Source organism: Eubalaena glacialis, chromosome 2, assembly GCF_028564815.1.
Source record: "Eubalaena glacialis isolate mEubGla1 chromosome 2, mEubGla1.1.hap2.+ XY, whole genome shotgun sequence".
Lineage (NCBI taxonomy): Eukaryota > Metazoa > Chordata > Mammalia > Artiodactyla > Balaenidae > Eubalaena > Eubalaena glacialis.
In genome coordinates, this window is record NC_083717.1 from 108,119,369 (window position 1) to 108,142,527 (window position 23,159).

The window sequence follows — 23,159 nt, forward strand, 5'->3', positions numbered from 1 at the left end:
ACAAAACTGTTTTAAGGAGTAAATGAGATAATACATTTGGGGTTAATGGATTTTCTCATGGGCTCACTGCCTAAGCCCTTTCAATCATCAGCAGCTCAGCTTTGTCTTTCCCCACATCTCTCAAAAGCTTAAGCTCCTCTGTATCTCTATCCTCTGCCATTCTCCTCCTGAGTGCCTAAGCTGCCTTCTGTTCTGAGATCATCAGTCCCCACCTTTAGAGCTTCATGTATAAAGGCCATAAATTATATCCTTGGAACATGTTAATATAGAAATAGCTCACATATAATTCAATTACATTACAATTTCTCTGGCCCAAGACAATAGTACCAAATCCACATGCATTGTTAGGTAAGGAATTTATTGCATTGAAATATAGTTTTTAAAAAGTTAAAACAAAAAAAAAAAGTAGGGCTTCCCTGGTGGCGCAGTGGTTAAGAATCCACCTGCCAATGCAGGGGACGCGGGTTCAAGCCCTGGTCCGGGAAGATCCCACATGCTGCGGAGCAACTAAGCCCCTGTGCCACAACTACTGAGCCTGCGGTCTAGAGCCCGTGAGCCACAACTACTGAGCCCGCGTGCTACAAATACTGAAGCCCGTACACCTAGAGCCCGTGCTCTGCAACAAGAGAAGCCACCGCAATGAGAAGCCTGTGCACCACAACTAAGACTAGCTCCTGCTCGCTGCAACTAGAGAAGGCCTGCACACAGCAACGAAGACCCAATGCAGCCAAAAATAAATAAATAAATAAAAATTTTTTTAAAGTGAAAGAAATTTTAAGGTAGGCATCTTGGCAGCCTCTTGGATCAATGGAGCATACTGAGCAAGAGCTAAAGAGGAAACAATACAAAAGAGTTGTACTCCCTCTCTGTTACCTGCTAGTTTTTGAACAGAGAACTTAAACAGATACTTAGTTTTTGAACTAGTTAACTTAATCAATAAATCAAATATTTGTAACAACACCATGTATTTGTATGGCACTTGATAATCGACAAAGTAGTTTCACATATATTTTCTTGTTTAATTCTTGCAACTACCTAATCAGGGAAATTTTTTCATCACAGTTATAGATGAGAAAATTGAGGCTGAGAGACTGTGAGACTTAACTAATTCTTTGCAGGTAGGAAGTGGTGAAATCAGGATTCACATTGCTGGCATTCAGAGTTCCATAGTCTCCACGTGTCACACAGCCTCCCAAGAGCATAGGCTAAACTGAAGAAGATAAGATTTGTCTTTGGGCTTTTTTAGCTGCCTTTTTTCAGCCCTTTGTTTCTCACCATTCCTATCTGTGTTGGCAACCATGATGTGCAGCCCAAATCCCCCTTCAGGAATGAAGGACTTACTTCCCTAGCTGCTGGCAGTGCTGCTGGCTGCATTGCCTCAGCTGGAAGGGAATAATTGCCTCTGCTGAAGAGGCCTGCCTTGCTCAAGGTGACCCCTCTTGCCATGGCTGCCCACATCTAATGACTGATCAATGTGAGGATATAAAGGCCTACCCACCCTGGTCCCAATTCTGAAGAGCAAGTCCAGCTTCAGAAATCCCCAGGGAGTTGGCTGAGTCCTTCATTCAGATTGCATTGCAGCTCAGCTTCTCCCTCAGCCTAGTGATGTTTCTTTCCCATTCTTTCCCCTTCCTACAGGTATTGATCCCAAGAAATTTCCCTAATAAACCTGTATGCTAATCTCTGCTTCAGTCAGTTTCTTTTGAAACCCAACCTCTAACACCATGTACAATTCATAGAACTTGGATTTCACGCACCTGTTAAAGTAATCCCTACTACAAGGTAATCTGATAGGAAGTTATCCTCCTCAAATATAACTTGCATTTTAAGAAGGCCTCAGGCTGAAAACTCTAAGATCCCTAGAAAGAAGCCTCTGATGATGAAATAAATGTAAGTGCTAGTTTCTAACCTGGATTTGTAAATTATTGTGGGACCAATGCATATTTTGTGAGTTGACTTTTTAAGATTGTATTTTAAGAACCATTTATAAATTTCAACTACAGTAATTTGTATCGTGTAGTATTTTAGTCTTTTCTGAGTTTTTTCCATAAATTTTAAGCGTCCATGATATGGCAGGCAGCCACTCTGTGCTATGTATACAAAGCTGAGACAGACTTCCTGCTCTCAAGAAGCTCACAGCCTAGCAGGGTTAACAGGCATCTAAATAACTCTGTCACATGATAAGTGCTGGGCCAGAGGCATTTAAAGTGCCATGAAAACACAGAACAATTCCACCTGTTGGAGAATGAGAGCATCAGAACACTCAGAGGGAGTCATATATAAGCTGATCCCTAAAGAATCAGTCAAAATCTCTTTATAGAAAGAGTTGTGGTGAAGGAGGTGGGCACTCTAGGCCAAGGGACTAACCTATGTGAAAGCACAGAAGTATGAGATGGCATGGTGTGTGGAAAACACAGTGTGGATAGTTTAAGAAGAGGGGTGGCAAGGGAGATAAGACTAGCAAAAATCATTTCAAGCTAGGTTGAGAAGGGCTTTGAATGCCATGCTTAAGGGTTAAGTTTTATCCTAGAGCAGTTGTCTAATACATTTAGGTAAGAGTCACATGACCAGATTTATCCTTAAGAATAATTCTGGCAGGAGGACAGAGGATGATATGAGCAAGAGAGAGGAAATAAGGAGACCAACTAGGAAGGCTGCTCTTCCCTAATCTCGATGAGGAATATCAAGGGTTTGTACCAGGCAGGAGGAATTATGTAGGTCCTACTATCATCCTATATAAGAAAAAAATCCCAGAGAATGAGATCAGTTAAAATGGAATCATCCAGGGGTTCTTAACTCTGATTGCTCATTAGGATCAAGTGGGGGAGGTTTAAAAACATGAAAATTCGGGTTCCACCCCTTTCTAATTAAATCAGAATCACTAGAATGAGGCCTGGCATTGGAAGTTTTAAAAAGATCCCAGGTGATCCTAATGTGTAACCAGGGTTGAAAACCTCCAGCATAACCCATATATGAGGATTCTAAGGAAAACAGTTCTGAGCATGGCTGTCCCAACTGACTGTGTCATCCTGGGGCATCCAGAAAGTGTCAGTTGTTAATGCATCAAACAGTAAAGTGGCACCTGAAAAATGACCTTGTAGCTTATTTACTCACAAAAGTTACTGTGAACTGATGTTAATTGAAAGAAGTATGCCTTTGCATAAGAATCAAAGTAATTCATAATCTTATTCTAAACTAGGCCAAACCACACCTTGGTCTAGATAAGAAAAGAGCAATGATAAATCATAAGTTTATATGGTTCATGCCCTGTAAAATGGCTAATATAAGTGTGCTAGGATGTTAAATGTGTGCCAGATACCTGATGAAGACACATATAAAATGGTAAGGGGCTTCCCTGGTGGTGCATTGGTTGAGAGTCTGCCTGCTAATGCAGGGGACACGGGTTCGAGCCCTGGCCTGGGAAGATCCCACATGCCACGGAGCAACTAGGCCCATGGGCCACAACTACTGAGCCTGCGCGTCTGGAGCCTGTGCTCCGCAACAAGAGAGGCCGCGATAGTGAGAGGCCCTCGCACCGCGATGAAGAGTGGCCCCCGCTTGCCACAACTGGAGAAAGCCCTCGCACAAAAACGGACACCCAACACAGCCAAAAATAAATAAATAAATAAATAAATAAATAAATGTTTTTTAAAAATGGTAAAAGAGACTTAAATTTCTTTTTTTAAAAAAATAGGAGGTAGGAGAGTGAAGTGGCTAAAGGCACAAATTTTGAAGCTAGTCACAACTAGGTTTTGAATCCAGGTTTTATTACTTAGTAATTGCAGGTTTGAACAAGCAACCTCACTTGTTCAAGCTTTAATTTCCTTGTCTGTACAATGGTGATAATGAGAACAACATCATGGGATTGTTTTGAGAGTTATTTTAACATACTTTAACATGCATCTAAAACCTTTCACACAGTAGTTGACATTTCTATGTATATGTCTTGGTTCCTGCACTTAAGGAACTAACATATTAAAGCTGTATAGCTACTAGTTCCTCCAAGGGGAGGGAAAGATCCCACCACAACTGGCTAGATCAGGGAAGACATTATCAAGGAAGCTTTTTGATCTGGATAGATTGGGTATCTATCTACTATCTATCTAGCTGGGTATTCAGTATTTTTTCTATCTTAAAAAAGAGGTAGATTAAAAAATTTTTTAAACAAGTAAGAAATATTAATTGTAAGAAAAACTAGAAAATACACAAAGTAGAAAATAAAAATTTCCGGGACTTCCCTCGTGGTGCAGTGGTTAAGATGCGCTCCCAATGCAGGGGGCCTGGGTTCGATCCCTGGTCAGAGAACTAGATCCCACATGCATGCCGCAACTAAGAGTTCGCATGCCACAACTAAGGAGCCTGCCTGCCGCAACTGAGACCTGGCACAGCCAAATAAATAAATAAATAAATAAATACTGAAAAAAAAATCTTCCCAAGTCAATAAGAATGCCTCTACGACAGTAGCTCTCAAATTGTCGTCTCGAGATCCTTTTATACCTTTTTTTTCTGGCTGAGCCACGTAGCATGCCAGATCTTAGCTCCCCAACAAGGGATTGAACCCACGCCCCCTGCAGTGGAAGTGCAGAGTCTTAACCACTGGACCGCCAGGGAAGTCCAAGGTCCTTTTATACTCTTAAAAATTAAGGAACTTGATTCTTGAGGTGCTAGCCTGCTGTGTTTTCCCCTTTGCCAGGCAAAGATTAAAGCCATTTTTCTTGGGACTTCCCTAGTGGTCCAGTGGTTAAGAATCTGCCTTCCAATGCAGGGGACGTGGGTTTGCTCCCTAGTCGGGGAACTAAGATCCCACACGCCGTCGGGGGAACTAAGATCCCACATGCCATGGGGGCAACTAAGTCTGTGTGCCACAACTACTGAGCCCACGCTCTCTGGAGCCTGCGTGCTGTAACTACTGAGCCGGTGTTCTGGAGCCTGCACGCCACAATGAAGAGCCCGTGCGCCGCAATGAAAGATCCCGCATGCTGCAACTAAGACCGGACGCAGCCAAATAAATAAATAAATAAAGTTTTAAAAAGAAAAAAAAATTAGGGAACTCCAAGTTCTTCTGTTTATGTAGGTTATATCTATTGATATTTATTGTATTATAAACTAAAACTGAGGAAAATTTAAAAATATCAATTTGTCTAAAATAACAATTACCAACCCAATACATGTTAAAATAAATAACATTTGTAAATGAAAAATAGATTATCCAAAACAAACAAAAAGTGTGGCAATGTTTTACATTTTTGCAAATCTCTTTAATAGAAGACAGCTGGGTTCTCATGTCTCTTTCTTCATTCCATCTACTGTGATATGTTGTTTTGGTTCAAGTATATGAAGAAACTCTGGCCTCACACAGATACATAGTTGGAAAAGGGAGGAGTATTTTAATAGTGTTTTCAGATAACTGTGGATATTATTCTTTGAATCTACATCAGAACTAGGCCAATAGTAAAATCTTAAAGATCAATTCAATATGGAATCTGAAATTTTTGTACTCCATAACATTAAATTCTACTGGTCTATTTAGCAATGTGAACACATCTTTTACCCATGCTGGATTTCATAACATCCTTCATTTGTCATTTGGAAAATATTGGTTCATTGACTTATACAGATCTTCCAAATGTCGATACTTTTCATTACACAATACCCCTAAAAAGCACGTTTTAATATCCCACCAAATTCACTGGGACTTTGTCAAACTCACAGTGGCAGATACAAGTTCTCCACAAAACATTCACTTGAAAGCTTGAATTTTATTGTAGACAAAAACTGTTGTTTTCCTTGATGAGAATGGCTTATTTGTTCATATTTGAGAAAATGCCTGCCGTCTCATTCTATCTTTTACTTGCTCCAGAATCTCATAACCCTAGAATATCTGTCAGTTGTTTTAAGTAAATATGGTGTTCCATGAAAATGGTGGCTGGTTCAGCTAGCAACTCCATCACAGAAGTGTTTTTCTTCAAGTCAACAATCATACTTTGGATACAGCAGAAAAGCTTTATGTGTGCTTCCCATTTCATCATACAGAATATTTAAAAGACTCACAGGTTGAGATTTAATAAAATTAATAATTTTTACTGTTTCATCAAGAACATTGTTAAGAGAAACACCCCCCCCCCCCCGCCCCCTGCCTTTTTCAACTGCAAGGGAATGGTGGTGAAGAAATTACTAGTGACTTTGGTGCCTAGTTGTTTTTGGTGCCACTGCCTTTATTTTGTGCTGCAGCCAGCAGTTTCATCCACCGTTGCCTCTGCAACAGTAATTACAAATACCAACATGGTTGTTTAAAAAGACACATAACTTCTTTGCCATTACCATAAAAATTTTTTACCTCACAAACTTTCCGAATCTTGGGAACTCTCATGGGGTCTGTGGACCACACTTTAAGAACTAATGTTCTAAAATATTTTTAAAGGCTACAGAGTACTACATTGTATGTGTGACCTCAGTTTATTTAGCCAGTGTCCTTTATTGAGGGCATTTGAGTTGTTTCTAATTTTTCTCCATTGCCAGTAATGATGTAGTTAAAACTTCACTTGCACCCTGAATTATTTCTCTAGGATACAGTCTTAAAAATGGAATTGCTAGGCCAAAGAGTATGCATTAAAAAAAAAAAAAAAAAAAAGAATCCGCAAGGTTGCCACATTGCTTTCCTGCAGGTTTACCAATTTACATTTGCATTTTACATAACAATATATGAGTATCCTTTCAGCTTATCAACAATGGTGATTATCTTTAAGAAAACAAACAAAAAAACCTCACCAAATTTACAGGCAACAAATGGAATCAATTTTTCTTTAATTTGCATTTATTTGCTTACTAGTTAGGTTTTTTCATATATTTATAAAAATTGATGAGTATTTTGTTTTTTAATAAATTTATTTATTTTTGGCTGTGTTGGGTCTTTGTTGCTGAGCGTGGGCTTTCTCTAGCTGAGGTTAGTGGGGGCTACTGTTCGTTGCAATGCACAGGCTTCTCATTGCGGTGGCTTCTCTTGTTGCGGATCACGGGCTCTAGGCACACAGGCTTCAGTAGTTGTGGCACGCGGGCTCAAGAGCGCAGGCTCAGTAGTTGTGGCGCACGGGCTTAGTTGCTCCACGGCATGTGGGATCTTCCCGGACCAGGTCTCAAACCCATGTCCCTGCATTGGCAGGCGGATTCTTAACCACTGTGCCACCAGGGAAGTCCCCAAAATTGATGAGTATTTATGTATTTTGTCCATTTTTAAAATTGGAAGAGTCTTCTTTGGGATTTTATCCTTTGGTCTGTCATGAGTGAGTGTTGCAGAAATTTCTACCCAGCTTTTGTTTACTTTTTAACTTTGTGTAACTTATTTTTATATGTAAGTTTTTAATTTTGATGAAATTACCTATCAGTCTTTTTATATTATCTGTCTATATTTCTGACATTTAGTATTTTCTATATTTTATATTTTCTGCCTTTTCTATCATGCTTTAAAAAGCCTTCTCCACCCCAATATTATACAAATACATTTACTTATTTCTTTACTTTTTTAAAGCAGTTAACGCCTCAATTCATTATTTTTATATACTATTTGAGGTAAAGACCTAACTTAATCTTTCCCCAAATAGTTAACTACTATTTACTCTTTCCAGAGCGTTAGGAGCTTTATTTTTTTTCCTTTTGTTAAAAAATACGTTTTAAAATTACTTCTTTTGTAAACAATTTACAATAATACAGAAGAAGGTAAAGTAGCTCTAGATCACCTCCCTCCTCTCCTGTTCCTCAGAGCTATTATTAGTTTGCTCTCTTCCCTTTCAAGACTGTTACTTTCGCATTTAAAATGTAGGTAAGTGCCAAACCATAGCTTGTGGCAACTTGATTGCATTTTGTCCCACTTAATTTATCTTTATCTTTTCACACAGAGCTATTTTGCTCTTTTTAAGAGCTACATGGTGTTCCATAATGCAGATGTACCACGTTTATTTCGTCTTTCCTCTGCCGATGAATGACTAGGTTTCCCATTTCTCGTTACTTCTTCACCACCTCTCCCAAGAGCTGCTGGGGCCCAAGCTTTCTTGCGCGCATGTGCAAGTTCCCACAGGCTACGTTCCTAAAGAGAGCTTATCTTTGAGTATTTTTTCATTTTGTGGGCTCTGGGGAACCAATGCAGGTACCTAGGAAGGCAAAACACACCCAACAACAACCGCCTGACCAGAAAGAGACCCAGAGCAGGTTCTCACTTAGCCCCGACAGTTTTCTTCCTTTCATAATGGACGCTGAACTTGTTTTTCACCTCGTAGATGCAACAGTTCCCAGCACCAGCTATACAACCACTCAGCCACCAAGCACTGTGACTAAGAAATGAGGGGAAGAAACAGCCGCACCGGCCGTGACGCCTGCTTCCGGAAGCGGACCGGAAGCCGCTGTTCGATTCTGCGTCAAAGCCGACTTCAGGGGCCGTCGTAAAACTGTCGCCCTTCGTCTCTGGGACCGGCCACAGGTTCCCACTCGCCTCAGGCGGGGGGTCTGGAACTGCGGGTGTCAGTTTTCCTCAAGATGGCGGAGGAGGAGGCTGGGGACGCAGAAAGGATGGAAGTCAGCACTGAGTTGCCCCAGACTCCACGACGACTGGCGTCTGTAAGTCCGTGTAGGCTAGTTGCTTTTGTCCCCCCGAGTCCTTCCCTACCGCGTTCAGGAGGATGTGGGGCTTCACCCCTCACGGTGGCTCTGGGGAGCGGGAGTCGTATGGATTGATCTGCAAGGAAGCCACAGAATAAAGTTAGTCATCACCCACATTCCTGCCGACCAAGTCTCCGGTGTATAATGACTTTGTCATTTATTAGCCGTGACGAGTTCAAGCTTGCCTCTGTCCTGAAATAGAAAGAACTGGTAATGTTATTAGATGGTCTGGTGTAGGGGTTTGGAGGAAGAGCCATTTTCTGATAGACGTAGTGTTAACCCCTCCTAGACGATAGGCGTCCAGGACGCAGCACCTAGTGTTGTATTGCATAGCTGGCTGGGTGGGGCCTGATAGTGACAGGGAATGCTGCCACTGTCAACTCACGTCAAGATATGGGGTGTAGGAGTTGTAGTCCTTCGTTGTAGCATCTTGAGAACCCAGGCCTAATCCTCAGTGGAGAAACCCGTCATCTGTCGTTGCTTTTTACAGGTAAAGAACAGGCTTTCAGACATTTCAAGTCAGAGCGATACCATTAATTAATATCGGAATCTATACTTTGCCCTTGTATTTTGAAAACCGAAAAAAAAAAAAAAAAGGGAAGGCAGAGATAGTAAATTTGAGTCAATAGTCTGACTACAGGGAGAAAGCTGACTGAGGAGGATAAGAGGTAGGGGGCAACATTAGGGAATGTTCTGGATGTCCCCAGGCACCTAGTGGGGAGGTATATAGAAAATATTCAAATATTGGTCACTGCATGATGTGAAGAGTTTTATTAATTTATCTTTATTGGTGCATATAGAAAGGTGTAGGATATACACCTCTTTCTGAAGTTTCTTTGGTTTGTAGTTTTAATGAAATCATTTTTGAAGTATTTTAACCCTGCAGACACTTGAGCATTGTTTTATGAGAGAACAGAGTGAGCTCCAGAAAAGAGTCCACCTCAGGGACTGAAGAGACTGGCTGGGAGACAGAAATCAGGTGGGGAAGGAGTTGGAATAAGGGTTTGGCCATCAACTAGGGCAGTGCTTGTAACCATCCTCTACCCCAAGTAGCAGTTCAATCTCATTTCACCGTATTGAAGGGGGAAGCATGTGTTTGAGATGATAAGAAGTGAGAAGATAGGGAAACTTTAGAAGCAACTGAAACATCTGGTCTTAATGTAAAGCTGTGCTTTTTACATCTTCTAAGGAGTGGAGAAACAGTGCTGTGGTCAGAAGTGTTATCATAATTTTGTATTGCTAAAGATGACTAGTGTTTATTTAAAGCTTTGATATATTAATTCCTTCCAGGTGGTACCAAAAAACCTCATCAATCTGGATCTTACTTATTTGGAATTGGAGATAATGGTACAGGAATCCAGCTAGAATTATGTTGCAAACTCTTCAATATTAGATTTCTTTGGGCAAGGTTTTGGGTTTTGCAAGATAGTGGGTAGATGACAAGAGAAGTGTAAAAGCCTCAGGTAACTCACACTCTAGAGACACAGGTAGGACAAGTGCTCAAATTTTAATACAAGGTAGGGTGATGTAAGTGAATGAAGACCTGTGACTGGTGAGCCTCCTGATCACTTTTTTGGCTTGGCTCTCTCTATTTTAGGACTCCAGACATCTTCCTAGTTTCCTAGTCTTTTTAAAAATACCACCTTCAATTTTATTCTGACAGTGGAGTAAGACACTGGCTTTCCAGTTTACTTCTTCTTCTCGATTAAGCGAAGCGAGCTCAGAGATTCTTTAACATTTGAATGATTTGAATCTTAAATCACCATTGGGAGACAGGGGAAAACAAAATAGTAAATTTGGGACAGTTACAGAGGTCTAAGAAATCTTACCAATTCCATTAGAGTCTTGTCCCTGGGTATTATATAGTTTCTGTTATCCTTAAATCAAACTTCCTTCTTAGACCCCAGATCATTTTTTTCTGTCATATTGCAATCAACAGGCATGAAGTCTCTCAAATTCCTGACATCACATAACATGCAATTAGAGTGAAATAATAAGTATGCATTATTGGACATTTATTAGAAGAGCCATTGCTTGAGAATCATTAGGGGAGTTGATTCTGTAGGTCTAGGGTGGGGTCTGAGAATTTGCATTTTCACAAGCATGCACTGCAAATGAAGTCCTGGTCTGTGGGCCACAGAGTAAGATTTAGCCAGAGACATTTAGAAGTTCTCAGTATAGAGTTGACAGTTGAGGTTGTGGGGATGGATAAGATCTTTGAGGAGGAAAGTCTGTGTTTGTGTGTGTGTTTATACATACACAGAGAGAAAGAGACAGTCACACAGAGAGGGAGGGAGGAAGAGAGGGAGAAGCGAGGAAGACAGGAATGATTGAATTTCAGGGATAGACAGTGGAGGAAGGAGCTAGAAAGGGAGCAGCCAAGCAGGTAGGAGGTGGGAGTAGTGCAGTGTCATAGGGTGTAGTTTCTAGGAGAGGGTGGTTTATTGGGTCTAGGAAGGTGAAGAGTGAGAAAAATTGGGAATTCATAGTATGTGGAGTGGTCTGACAGAACTTCTGCCTTCTGTCTTCATTAACTGGATTTTCTTTATTAAGTCCATCTCAAAAGATGCCTCCTGGTATGGTACTAAACTGTTTTCTTTTCCCTGTCTACATCCTCTGCCCCTGTGATTTCATCCAGTTCTTTGGCTTTAAATACCATCTGTATTCGTTCAGTTCCCAAATTTATATCTCTGGGTCATCTCACTTTTGAGCTCCACAGTCACAGGTCCGTCTGCCTACTTGACATATCCACTTGGATATCTGAAAAGTGTTTCAAATGGAGGAGCAATTAGGAAGCTACTACAGTAACCAAGCCATAGTTGCTGGTGGCTTGTACTAAAGCGATATCACTGGAGATGAAGAGAAGTGGATGGATTGGGGAGAGATTTTGGAAGTATGGTAGAAGTAGAAAGATTTGTTTATGGTTTAGGCATGAGGGAAATGGGAAGAAACAGATGACATCTGGATCCCCAGTTTTTGACTTAAGTATTCATGATTGTGGCTCTGTCATATACTGAGAGGAAAGACCAGGTTTTGGGAGGGCAAAGAAGGGAGACAGATCAAGTTTTGTTATCCCTGTCTCAGTAGATGACACTTCCGTAATAGCTCTTGAACACAAACAATTTTCTCTGTCTCCACTCCGTCTCTCTAGTCCTAGCCACCATCTGTTGCCTAGGCAACTGCAGTGGCCTTTTAACTGGTCTCTTAGCTTCTGTTTTTGCCCTCTTCCAGTCCATTCTCCACAGAGCAGCCAGAGAAATCTTTGTAAGACTAAATCAGATCATGTCAGTCTCTTGCCTAAATCCTTCAGTGGTTTCCCATCTACTTGGAATAAAATCTAAACTCATTACATGTTCTTCAAGATCCTGCCTGATCCGGCCCCTCCATCTCCCCTCATTTTCTGTTACTTTCTCTTCATTCACTTTTAGCCACCCTAGCTTCCAAAATAAGTCCAAGCTCTGTCTTACTTCAGGGCCTGTGCCTTTGCTTGCTGTTCTTTTTTCATAGAGTGTTTTTCTTCTGCTTTTTCTTGATACTTACCTTGTCTAAAAGATGGGTTCCTTTTACCATTCTCTGTCAAAGCACCCTGTTTATTTCCTCCACTGAACTTATTACAATCTGTGATTACTGTATTGTCTTTATTTATTTAAATGTCTGTTTCTCCTACCAGAATGTAAGTTCCGTGAAGGCAAGGATCATGTCTGACTTGATCATGATCATTTCCTGATCATGTCAAGGAAAAATTACCTACAATCTCAAGTGTATAGGGGATCTTTAAGAAGTAACATAGTCTTTTTATAGTTGACTTTAAAATATTGAGATATAGAGGAAGGGATGAGAAGTTATATGCTATTTTCAGTGGAGGTGATTTTCCTTAGAAATCTGTATCTATTATTTTAGGCCAGAGCACAGCTTTCTGTAGTAAGAACATACTTAGAGTGAGAAAACGAGGATGAAAACCAAAGTCTCTCTTTTTTTAAAAAAAATAAATTTATTTATTTATTTTTGGCTGCATTGGGTCTTCGTTGCTGCACGCAGGCTTTCTCTAGTTGCAGCAAGTGGGGGCTACTCTTCGTTGCGGTGTGCGGGCTTCTCATTGTGGTGGCTTCTCTTATTGAGGAGCATGAGCTCTAGGCACGCGGGCTGCAGTAGTTGTGGCATGCGGGATCAGTAGTTGTGGCACACGGGATCAATAGTTGTGGCACACGGGCTTAGTTGCTCCACGGCACGTGGGATCTTCCAGGACCCGGCATCAAACCCGTGTCCCCTGCATTGGCAGGCGGATTCTTAACCACTGCGCCATCAGGGAAGTCCAAAACCAAAATCTCTTGAGTCCTGACTCAAGTGCTTTGTCGCCAGATCATAGCAGAGCCTAGTGACAATTATTTTTTCATCAGCATCTCCTAATTTCTATTGTAGGCAGCTAGGGAAAATTCTGATTTTCAGTACCAAATTCTGTAGAGTCCGATGAAGTTAAGTTCTAAAACTGCAAGTCAAGAGTGACAGCTTCAGTCCTACTAGTAATTTATCTAGTAATTTATCTAGAAGAGCTGGTGCTTGAGACTGATTGCTTATGTTTAATAACAGACATTGTCTTGCAAATAAAGAGGTTTTTGTCCTCAGTACTGCATAGAGTGTCTGTCTGGGTAGATATGTATATAAATCAGTGATGCAGGATGAACCAACGCAGTATCCTGCCCATCCTTTCTTTGTGTGTGCTGGCTTTGAGGGTTACCTCAGATTTCTTTGAAGGTGTTAATCATATGTTGTGTTCTGTGAAACAGTTTTCTTTAATCTTTTAACTCAGATGGCTTAAAACAAACTATTAAGACCTCTTTAGTTCCAAGTGATTTCTGTGAACTCCTATGTGTTCTTCTACGATATTCTGGTTAACATGCCTCCTGTTGAAGAAACAAAAGTTATTTCATGAGTTTGGTTTTTTAAAGCATTTGGTACAGTTTTTTTTTTTTAATGTTGTTACACCCTGTAGTGAGCTAAGTGCTTATGGAAATACGCTCTACTAAATAAATGCTATTGAAAGACCCGAGAAGAGTTATTGTGCTTCCGTAAGTGCCTACTTGCTATCCAGGAATGACATAGGCCCTGTCCAGAATGGAGTCTGTTTTTAATCACTTGAATGTAATTCTCCTTCTAATAGTTTACTTAATGCTGTTCTTCAGAACAAAGTCTGTTTGACTTGTTTGGAGGAGTGGGGCTATAACCACTTAATGTGTCTTTATGAACTACCTTTTAAAAGTCCTTTGAACTTTTGGTATTGTTGGATAAGCTAGAAATGACTTTAGCCACAGGCGGAAATATCTGTAAATTTATCCATTTATGTTTTTATATATACATACTCTGCCTTGCAATCTAAGAAAGAATTTTAGTTGTATTGGAAATATTTATTCAATACAGTAGAAAGAGAATATGAGATATGTACCCCATGGTGTAGGAAACCAGATTTCATTCATCCAGAGACTTCAAGGAGAGCTTAGAAAATTGGAGCATGAGCCTATGGTCAGAGCAAAAAAGGAAGAGAAAGGCTTAGGAGGGATGGGATGCTTTTGAAAACTAAATTCTGACAGCATGCATAAATGTATATTATCTCAACAGGAAAGAAGAGAGAGGGGCCTTATTTGTCACACTACTCTATATTTGATTCTGGCTAATTTTATCAATGCCATGAGGACATAGTAGACTTATGTACAAAACAACACAAGGCTTAACAGACATATTATAGGACCGATATGTTATATGACAGACACATAAAATCTCCTTAGGCTAAATTTTGCATCAAAACTAACAAGGTGAAATTTAATTGCCATGAAAGTAAAGACTAGGACTGGGTATTTGTGTGTAGGACTAGGTCTCTTAGGTGAATGATTTGAGGGTTTTAGTTTTCTGCAAACTCACTAAGTCATAATGTGATGTGGCTGCCAAACAAACAAAAAAGCGATCTTTTAAAGCAGTTTAGTGTCCTGGATAAGGAAGGTAATAAGCAGTCCCACTCCTCTGTACAGAGACATACTGTGCATATTCTATGTAAGAGTGATCAACATGGAAAGTGGGCTGGATACCATGTCATTAGGGATGGCTAAATTTCATTTCTATGAATGAACAGATTTCTTTAGTTTCTACATTCCAGTTTAGCCCTGGAATAAAGAAACTAATGAGAGACATAATATTTAGCTTCATTTATTTGATAGGTTGTTGGGTGAAAGAGCAGAGTAATTTGTATTGGATTATTTCAGGCAGCATAGGATAAAAGTTACAGGAAGGTAGATTTTGGTTTAATTATGAGCTGTAAGAATGGAAGTTGGCTGAGAGGATGTGTTCAGACAGGCTTAGGGAGCTGATTATCAGATATGTTTTAGACAGGGTTTCCCTATGGGATAAGTGGGTGCACTAGGGTTTTTGTTGTTTGCTTGTTTTTAAACTTCATAAACCTGTCAAATAGTATTACAAGAAAATTTAGTATAACCAAAAGATTTCTTGGTGCCTAGAGGTGCTCCAATTACTAGTCCAGTACTTGCTTTGAGCAATTCTACCGCCTCCAGGTTTTGTTATGCCTTTAAAACAGGGGAATTAGAAATGGAATTACAGGCCTCCGTAGATGTCCATCAGTTATCTAAGGAAGGGTAAATTGTGATTTGAACAAAAGGAACCTAGTGTACTTAAAGTAAGTTCTGTTTTCAGACTGATGTTACCAGTCATCCCAGTCCCTGGGTCAGAGTTGAAAACATATTTTTTAATCTCCATGGGGATGAGGAAAATGTTTGGAAAGTTTGGGGATTTAAATGTTGTGAGAACTTGTTTTTACAGAACAGTCAATTGGGAAAGTCTTCCCTTAACTCCAGATGTTGAAAAAAGAGTTTTTTTCCCTGAACATGAAAATAAAAATTTCTTAATTTAATCATGTCTCAAATTGGAGAAAATACTAAAAGCAACCAACCAAAGAATCAAACCTACTCCAGTCACCAGTAATTCCTGAACATGTCACCCAGTAGAATACATCCTGTATAGTTTTTCTTATCTAGAAAAAAAAAAGACAGAAATCTTAGTTGAAAAAATTGTTTTCATACTGTGGCAGTCATCTAGGAAAAATTTTTTGTGAAACAGCGTAATTGTACTTTATCTCCTGTAAGAATTTCGTAAACAGTTTTAGAAGGCTTAATGTTATCATTTGCTTTGTTCTCTTTAGCAAGAAGTCTGTAACTTTCAACAATGACTGAGACCTTTTGTTAAGTACTTGAGATAGGCTTGTGTGGATACAAGGATTTGGAAGGAAAGTTCCTTCCCTCAAGGAGCTGAAAATCTGGTTGAAGAGGCTCGATGTACACATTTAAAGGTAACTAATGTTATCTGACAAAGGTACACGTACTGAATGAGTACCTTCTTTAGTAAGTGCTGCATTGGAGTTACAGGGGAGAGAAATTTTCTTAGATGGGTCAGTGAAGTGTTCATGGAGGTGGGCTTTGAGCTAAATCGACCTTAAGGAACAGCTAAGGTGGGGGGAGGTGGAAGGATAGAGAGCTAGTGGTAAGGTCAGTGGAGAGGGCATTGAAGGCATCAACACCCAGACATTCTGTCCAAATCATCCAATTATGTAAAGATAACATTTTAAAATATTAGTTCCTCAGACTGAGACATGTAATGACAGGGATATAATTTAAGAATATTTAGTGGTATTCATTTAGAGGGAAAAATTAAAAAGAAGGCAAAGCTTTGTTTTTTGTTTTGTTTCACTATTAAAGTGAAATTGAGCAAGTCTTAAGGGTAAATTTAAAAGAATAATGTATTTATATTTGGTTAAGTAGAATGAACACTGAACTCTGGGAGTCAGAATACCTAAGTTCTATTCCTGACCCTGATAGTATTCAGTCTTGAACAAGCCAGTTTACTTTTTCCTTGTCACTCAGTTTTAAATGAAGGACTTGAACCAGAATAGATCCCTTAGGTTTTTGGTGATTCTCAAGTTTCTCATGTTCTTGAAAATATTCTTGAAAACTAGAACAGAAACTAGTTCTGTGTCTTCCATAATTAGGAAGGACAGAAAAAGGTTTTTGTTTGCTGTATAGGACTGAATATACAGGATTTTTTATTTTTTCTTTAGTGCTGTTTGAAGAAAACAACTTTAGGTACATCATAGAACATTAAATCTGCTAGTTATAGTTGTTGCCAGGTATGCAGAGAACACAAGTTGTTGGTTTGTGAGTATCCTAGAAAAGTTGGAGTTAGAATATTGGAAGGTTTATAGTTCATTTTTTTAAAAAAGATTTTAGTAAAATATTTAAAATTTTACAGTTAAAAAATTACTCCCAAAATATGGAATCACTGTAAGGATATTATTCATATTAGGTAAACAGACATACAAATTCCATGAAAGTATGCTAAAATCCCACTACCCACTACTGTTAACATTTTGGTATATATTCCTCCTAACTTTTTCCCCATGTTAATATTTATAACATATAACCAAAATGAGACTTTATACGTACTGCTTTGTAACCTACTTTAATGTACTGTGTATCTTTAATGCCTTTCCATTGGATGGAAATAGACATCTTCAGATATCAGCTCTTTTTTTCTAACTTCTTATTTTGAACTCATTTTAGACTTTTAGAAAACTTAGAAAAAGAGCACAAACAGTTCTCTTATATCCCTCACTCCTGCATCCCCTAATGCTAACATCTCACATAAATGTAGAACAATTATTAGGGACCGGAAATTAATATTGCTACTAACTAAACGACAGACCTTATTCAAATTTTACCAGTTCTCCTACTAATGTCCTTCTTCTGTTCCAGGATCCTATTGAGGATCCCACCTTACATCCCACCTGTTTGTCTCTTCCAGTATGTAACAGTGTCTCACTTTCTCCATAGTCTCCTTCCAGTTTGTAACAGTGTCTTGGTCTTTCCTTGTTTTTCATGACCTTGACATACTCAGGAATATTGAGGAGTTATTTTGTGCCATGTTCCTTAATTTGGGTTTGATGTTTTCTTAAGTTTGGAATGAGGGCATACATTTTTGGCAAGAATAACACAAAAATGGTACCATATCCTTCTCAGTGCATCATGTTAAGGGATTCTTGATATCAATATTTCTTATTACTGGTGATATTTATCTTAATCATTTGGTTAAGTTGGTATCTGCAAGGTTTCTCTACTTTATGCTTACTATCTTTTTCCCTTTGTAGTTAATAAGTATTTTCAAGGGAGATACTTTGAGACTATTTGGCAACATTTTATTTTATTTTTAAAAAAATTTAAATTGATTTTTATTGGAGTATAGTTGCTTAACAATGTTGTGTATTTGGCATCATTTTAAATGGGTGTATATCCTATAGTTTTTTTAGAGTGGCTCCCCCTGCCCTCCGCCCCTTGATTGCAGAGGTATTGACACTTGTCAAACAAGGTCAAACAGAATTACATTGTTTAAAGTAAAAAGTGAAAATTCTTAGACCTTCTCCGCAATTCCTTTTCTCCATGTAACCACTGTAAACAGTTTGATGTTTCTAGACACTTACTCTATGTTTAGGAAACATCTATACATATCTCTATACATTTATATACATGTGTGTATGTTGAATTAGGAAACTCAAATTTGTAGAAATGCATAAAGTAAATATAAGTTAGGTTTTCATTTTTTTGTTACAAAAATGAAATTTTATTATTTTAAACTTGCTTTTTTCAGTCTACAGTATTTTATGGTATTCTGACTGCATAGAATGGTATAGATGTATCTTTATTGATAGACATTTAGGTGGACTTTGTTTTTTCACAGTTACAAGTAACACAGTACACACAGTGGAATATATATATATATTTTCACAGTAGGGCAGGTGTGGCTAAATGATAGATTCCATCATTTCTTTAAACTATTCCCCTATTGATGGACATTCAGTTTTTTTTTTTCCTGTTATGAATAACTTTGTACATGAAATGTGTAGATTGCAAAAGCTTTAAAATGATTTCTAATAGATAATATATATAGTAAAAATTGAAATAGTAAAAATGGTTATGTAGTGAAAAATAAATACAGGGGTCTTTCCACTGTTAACAATGTATTTTGAATCCTTTCAGAGGTTTTCTACTCAAATGTAAGCATATACAGATATATCTCCTCTTCATTCTCTTCCCTTCTTCCTTTATAAATGGTAGCATACAGTACTTACTGTTCTGTACATTTGTTTTTGTTTTGTTTTTTTTAGTATTAGTTGTTTTTTTTGTTTGTTTTTTTATACTGCGGGTTCTTTTTTTTCTTTTTTTAATTAATTAATTTATTTATGGCTGTGTTGGGTCTTCGTTTCTGTGCGAGGGCTTTCTCTAGTTGTGGCAAGCGGGGGCCACTCTTCATCGCAGTGCGCGGGCCTCTCACTATCACGGCCTCTCTTGTTGCGGAGCACAGGCTCCAGACGCGCAGGCTCAGTAATTGTGGCTCACGGGCCCAGCCGCTCCATGGCATGTGGGATCTTCCCGGACCAGGGCTCGAACCCGTGTCCCCTGCATTGGCAGGCAGATTCTCAACTACTGCGCCACCAGGGAAGCCTGCAGGTTCTTATTAGTCATCAATTTTATGCACATCAGTGTATACATGTCAATCCCAATCGCCCAATTCAGCACACCAGCATCCCCACCCCACTGTGGTTTTCCCCGCTTGGTATCCGTACGTTTGTTCTCTACATCTGTGTCTCAACTTCTGCCCTGCAAACCGGTTCATCTGTACCATTTTTCTAGGTTCCACATACATGCGTTAATATACGATATTTGTTTTTCTCTTTCTGGCTTACTTCACTCTGTATGACAGTCTCTAGATCCATCCACGTCTCAACAAATGACTGAATTTCATTCCTTTTTATGGCTGAGTAATATTCCATTGTATATATGTATCACAACTTCTTTATCCATTCATCTGTCGATGGGCATTTAGGTTGCTTCCATGACCTGGCTATTGTAAATAGTGCTGCAATGAACATTGGGGTGCATGTGTCTTTTTGAATATGGTTTTCTCTGGGTATATGCCCAGTAGTGGGATTGCTGGGTAATATGGTAATTCTGTTTTTAGTTTTTTAAGGAACCTCCATACTGTTCTCCATAGTGGCTGTATCAATTTACATTCCCACCAACAGTGCAAGAGGGTTCCCTTTTCTCCAGACCCTCTCCAGCATTTGTTGTTTGTAGATTTTCTGATGATGCCCATTCTAACTGGTGTGAGGTGATACCTCATTGTAGTTTTGATTTGCATTTCTCTAATAATTAGTGATGTTGAGCAGCTTTTCATGTGCTTCTTGGCCATCTGTATGTCTTCTTTGGAGAAATGTCTATTTAGATCTGCCCATTTTTGGATTGGGTTGATTGTTTCTTTAATATTGAGCTGCATGAGCTGTTTATATATTTTGGAGATTGACCCTTTGTCCGTTGATATGTTTGCAAATATTTTCACCCATTCTGAGGGTTGTCTTTTCGTCTTGTTTGTGGTTTCCTTTGCTGTGCAAAAGCTTTGAAGTTTCATTTGGTCCCATTTGTTTATTTTTGTTTTTATTTCCATTACTCTACGAGGTGGATCAAAAAAGATCTTGCTGTGATTTATGTCAGAGAGTGTTCTTCCTATGTTTTCCTCTAAGAGTTTTATAGTGTCTGGTCTTACATTTAGGTCTCGAATCCATTTTGAGTTTATTTTTGTGTATGGCGTTAGGGAGTGTTCTAATTTCATTCTTTTACATGTAGCTGTCCAGTTTTCCCAGCACCACTTATTGAAGAGACTGTCTTTTCTCCATTGTATATCTTTGCCTCCTTTGTCATAGATTAGTTGACCATAGGTGTGTGGGTTTATCTCTGGGCTTTCTGTCTTGTTCCATTGATCTATATTTCTGTTTTTGTGCCAGTACCATATTGTCTTGATTACTGTAGCTTTGTAGTCTAGTCTGAAGTCAGGGAGTCTGATTCCTCCAGCTCCGTTTTTTTCCCTCAAGAATGCTTTGGCTATTCGGGGTCTTTTGTGTCTCCATACAAATTTTAGGATGATTTGTTCTAGTTCCATAAAAAATGCCATTGGTAATTTGATAGGGATTGCATTGAATCTGTAGATTGCTTTGGGTAGTATAGTCATTTTCACAATATTGATTCTTCCAATTGAAGAACATGGTATATCTCTCCATCTGTTGGTATCATCTTTAATTTCTTTCATCAGTGTCTTACAGTTTTCTGCATAAAGGTCTTTTGTCTACCTAGGTAGGTTTATTCCTAGGTATTTTATTCTTTTTGTTGCAATGGTAAATGGGAGTGTTTTCTTAATTTCTCTTTCAGATTTTTCATCATTAGTGTATAGGAATGCAAGAGATTTCTGTGCATTAATTTTGTATCCTGCAACTTTACCAAATTCATTGATTAGCTCTAGTAGTTTTCTGGTGGCATCTTTAGGATTCTCTATGTATAGTATCATGTCACCTGCAAACAGTGACAGTTTTACTTCTTCTTTTCCAATTTGTATTCCTTTTATTTCTTTTTCTTCTCTGATTGCTGTGGCTAGGACTTCCAAAACTATGTTGAATAATAGTGGTGAGAGTGGACATCCTTGTCTCGTTCCTGATCTTAGAGGAAATGCTTTCAGTTTTTCACCATTGAGAATGATGTTTGCTGTGGGTTTGTCGTATATGGCCTTTATTATGTTGAGGTAGGTTCCCTCTATGCCCACTTTCTGGAGAGTTTTTATCATAAACAGGTGTTGAATTTTGTCAAAAGCTTTTTCTGCATCTGTTGAGTTGATTGTATGGTTTTTATTCTTCAATTTGTTAATATGGTGTATCACATTGATTGATTTGCATATATTGAAGAATCCTTGTATCCCTGGGATAAATCCCACTTGATCGTGGTGTGTGATACTTTTAATGTGTTGTTGGATTCTGTTTGCTAGTATTTTGTTGAGGATTTTTGCATCTATATTCATCAGTGATATTGGTCTGTAATTTCCTTTTTTTGTAGTATCTTTGTCTGGTTTTGGTATCAGGGTGATGGTGGCCTCATAGAATGAGTTTGGGAGTGTTCCTTCCTCTGCAGTTTTTTGGAAGAGTTTGAGAAGGATAGGTGTTAGCTCTTCTCTAAATGTTTGATAGAATTCACCTGTGAAGCCATCTGGTCCTGGACTTTTGTTTGTTGGAAGATTTTTAATCACAGTTTCAATTTCATCACTTGTGATTGGTCTGTTCATATTTTCTGTTTCTTCCTGGTTCCGTCTTGGAAGGTTATACTTTTCTAAGAATTTGTCCATTTCTTCCAGGTTTTCCATTTTATTGGCATAGAGTTGCTTGTAGCAGTCTCTTAGGATGCTTTGTACTTCTGCGGTGTCTGTTGTTACTTCTCCTTTTTCATTTCTAATTTTATTGATTTGAGTCCTCTCCCTCTTTTTCTTGATGAGTCTGGCTAATGGTTTATCAATTTTGTTTATCTTCTCAAAGAACCAGCTTTGAGTCTTATTGATCCTTGCTGTCGTTTCCTTCATTTCTTTTTCATTTCTTTCTGATCTGATCTTTATGTTTTCTTTCCTTCTGCTAACTGGGGTTTTCTTGTTCTTCTTTCTCTAATTGCTTTATGTGTAAGGTTAGGTTGTCTATTTGAGATGTTTCTTGTTTCTTGAGGTAGGATTGTATTGCTGTAAACTTCCCTCTTAGAACTGCATTTGCCGCATCCCATAGGTTTTGGGTCGTCGTGTGTTCATTGTCATTTGTTTCTAGGTATTTTTTGATTTCCTTTTTGATTTCTTCAGTGATCTCTTGGTTATTTAGCAGTGTTGTTTAGCCTCCATGTGTTTGTATTTTTTACAGATTTTTTTCCTGTAATTGATATCTAGTCTCATGGCATTGTAGTCAGAAAAGATACTTGATACAATTTTAATTTTCTTAAATTTACCAAGGCTTGATTTGTGACCAAAGATATGATCTATCCTGGAGAATGTTCCATGAGCACTTGAGAGGACAGTGTATTCTGCTGTTTTTGGATGGAATGTCCTATAAATATCAGTTAAGTCTATCTTGTTTAATGTATCATTTAAAGCTTGTATTTCCTTATTTATTTTCATTTTGGATGATCTGTCCATTGGTGAAAGTGGGGTGTTAAAGTCCCCTACTATGATTGTGTTACTCTCGATTTCCCCTTTTATGGCTGTTAGCATTTGCCTTATGTATGCAGGTGCTCCTATGTTGGGTGCATAAATGTTTACAATCGTTATATCTTCTTCTTGGATTGATCCCTTGATCATTATGTGGTGTCCTTCTTCGTCTCTTGTAATAGTTTTTATTTTAAAGTCTACTTTGTCTGATATGAGAATTGCTACTCCAGCTTTCTTTTTATTTCCGTTTGCATGGAATATCTTTTCCCATCCCCTCACTTTCAGTCTGTATGTGTCCCTAGGTCTGAAGTGGGTCTCTTGTAGACAGCATATATATGGGTCTTGTTTTTGTATCCATTCAGCTGGTCTTTGTCTTTTGGTGGGAGCATTTAATCCATTTACAT

At 38.7% G+C, this 23,159-nt stretch overlaps 1 protein-coding gene across 1 annotated transcript in view; it reads left to right on the plus strand.

The window, feature by feature from the left end:
• The first annotated feature begins 8,435 nt into the window (after positions 1-8,435).
• UBR1 (ubiquitin protein ligase E3 component n-recognin 1) overlaps positions 8,436-23,159 on the plus strand; it is a 151,198-nt gene continuing 136,474 nt past the window's right edge. Inside the window, exon 1 of the mRNA XM_061180408.1 lies at positions 8,436-8,607. Within this exon, the coding sequence (XP_061036391.1) occupies positions 8,527-8,607 (81 nt within the window). The 5' untranslated portion in view covers positions 8,436-8,526. The remainder of the gene's footprint in view (positions 8,608-23,159) is intronic.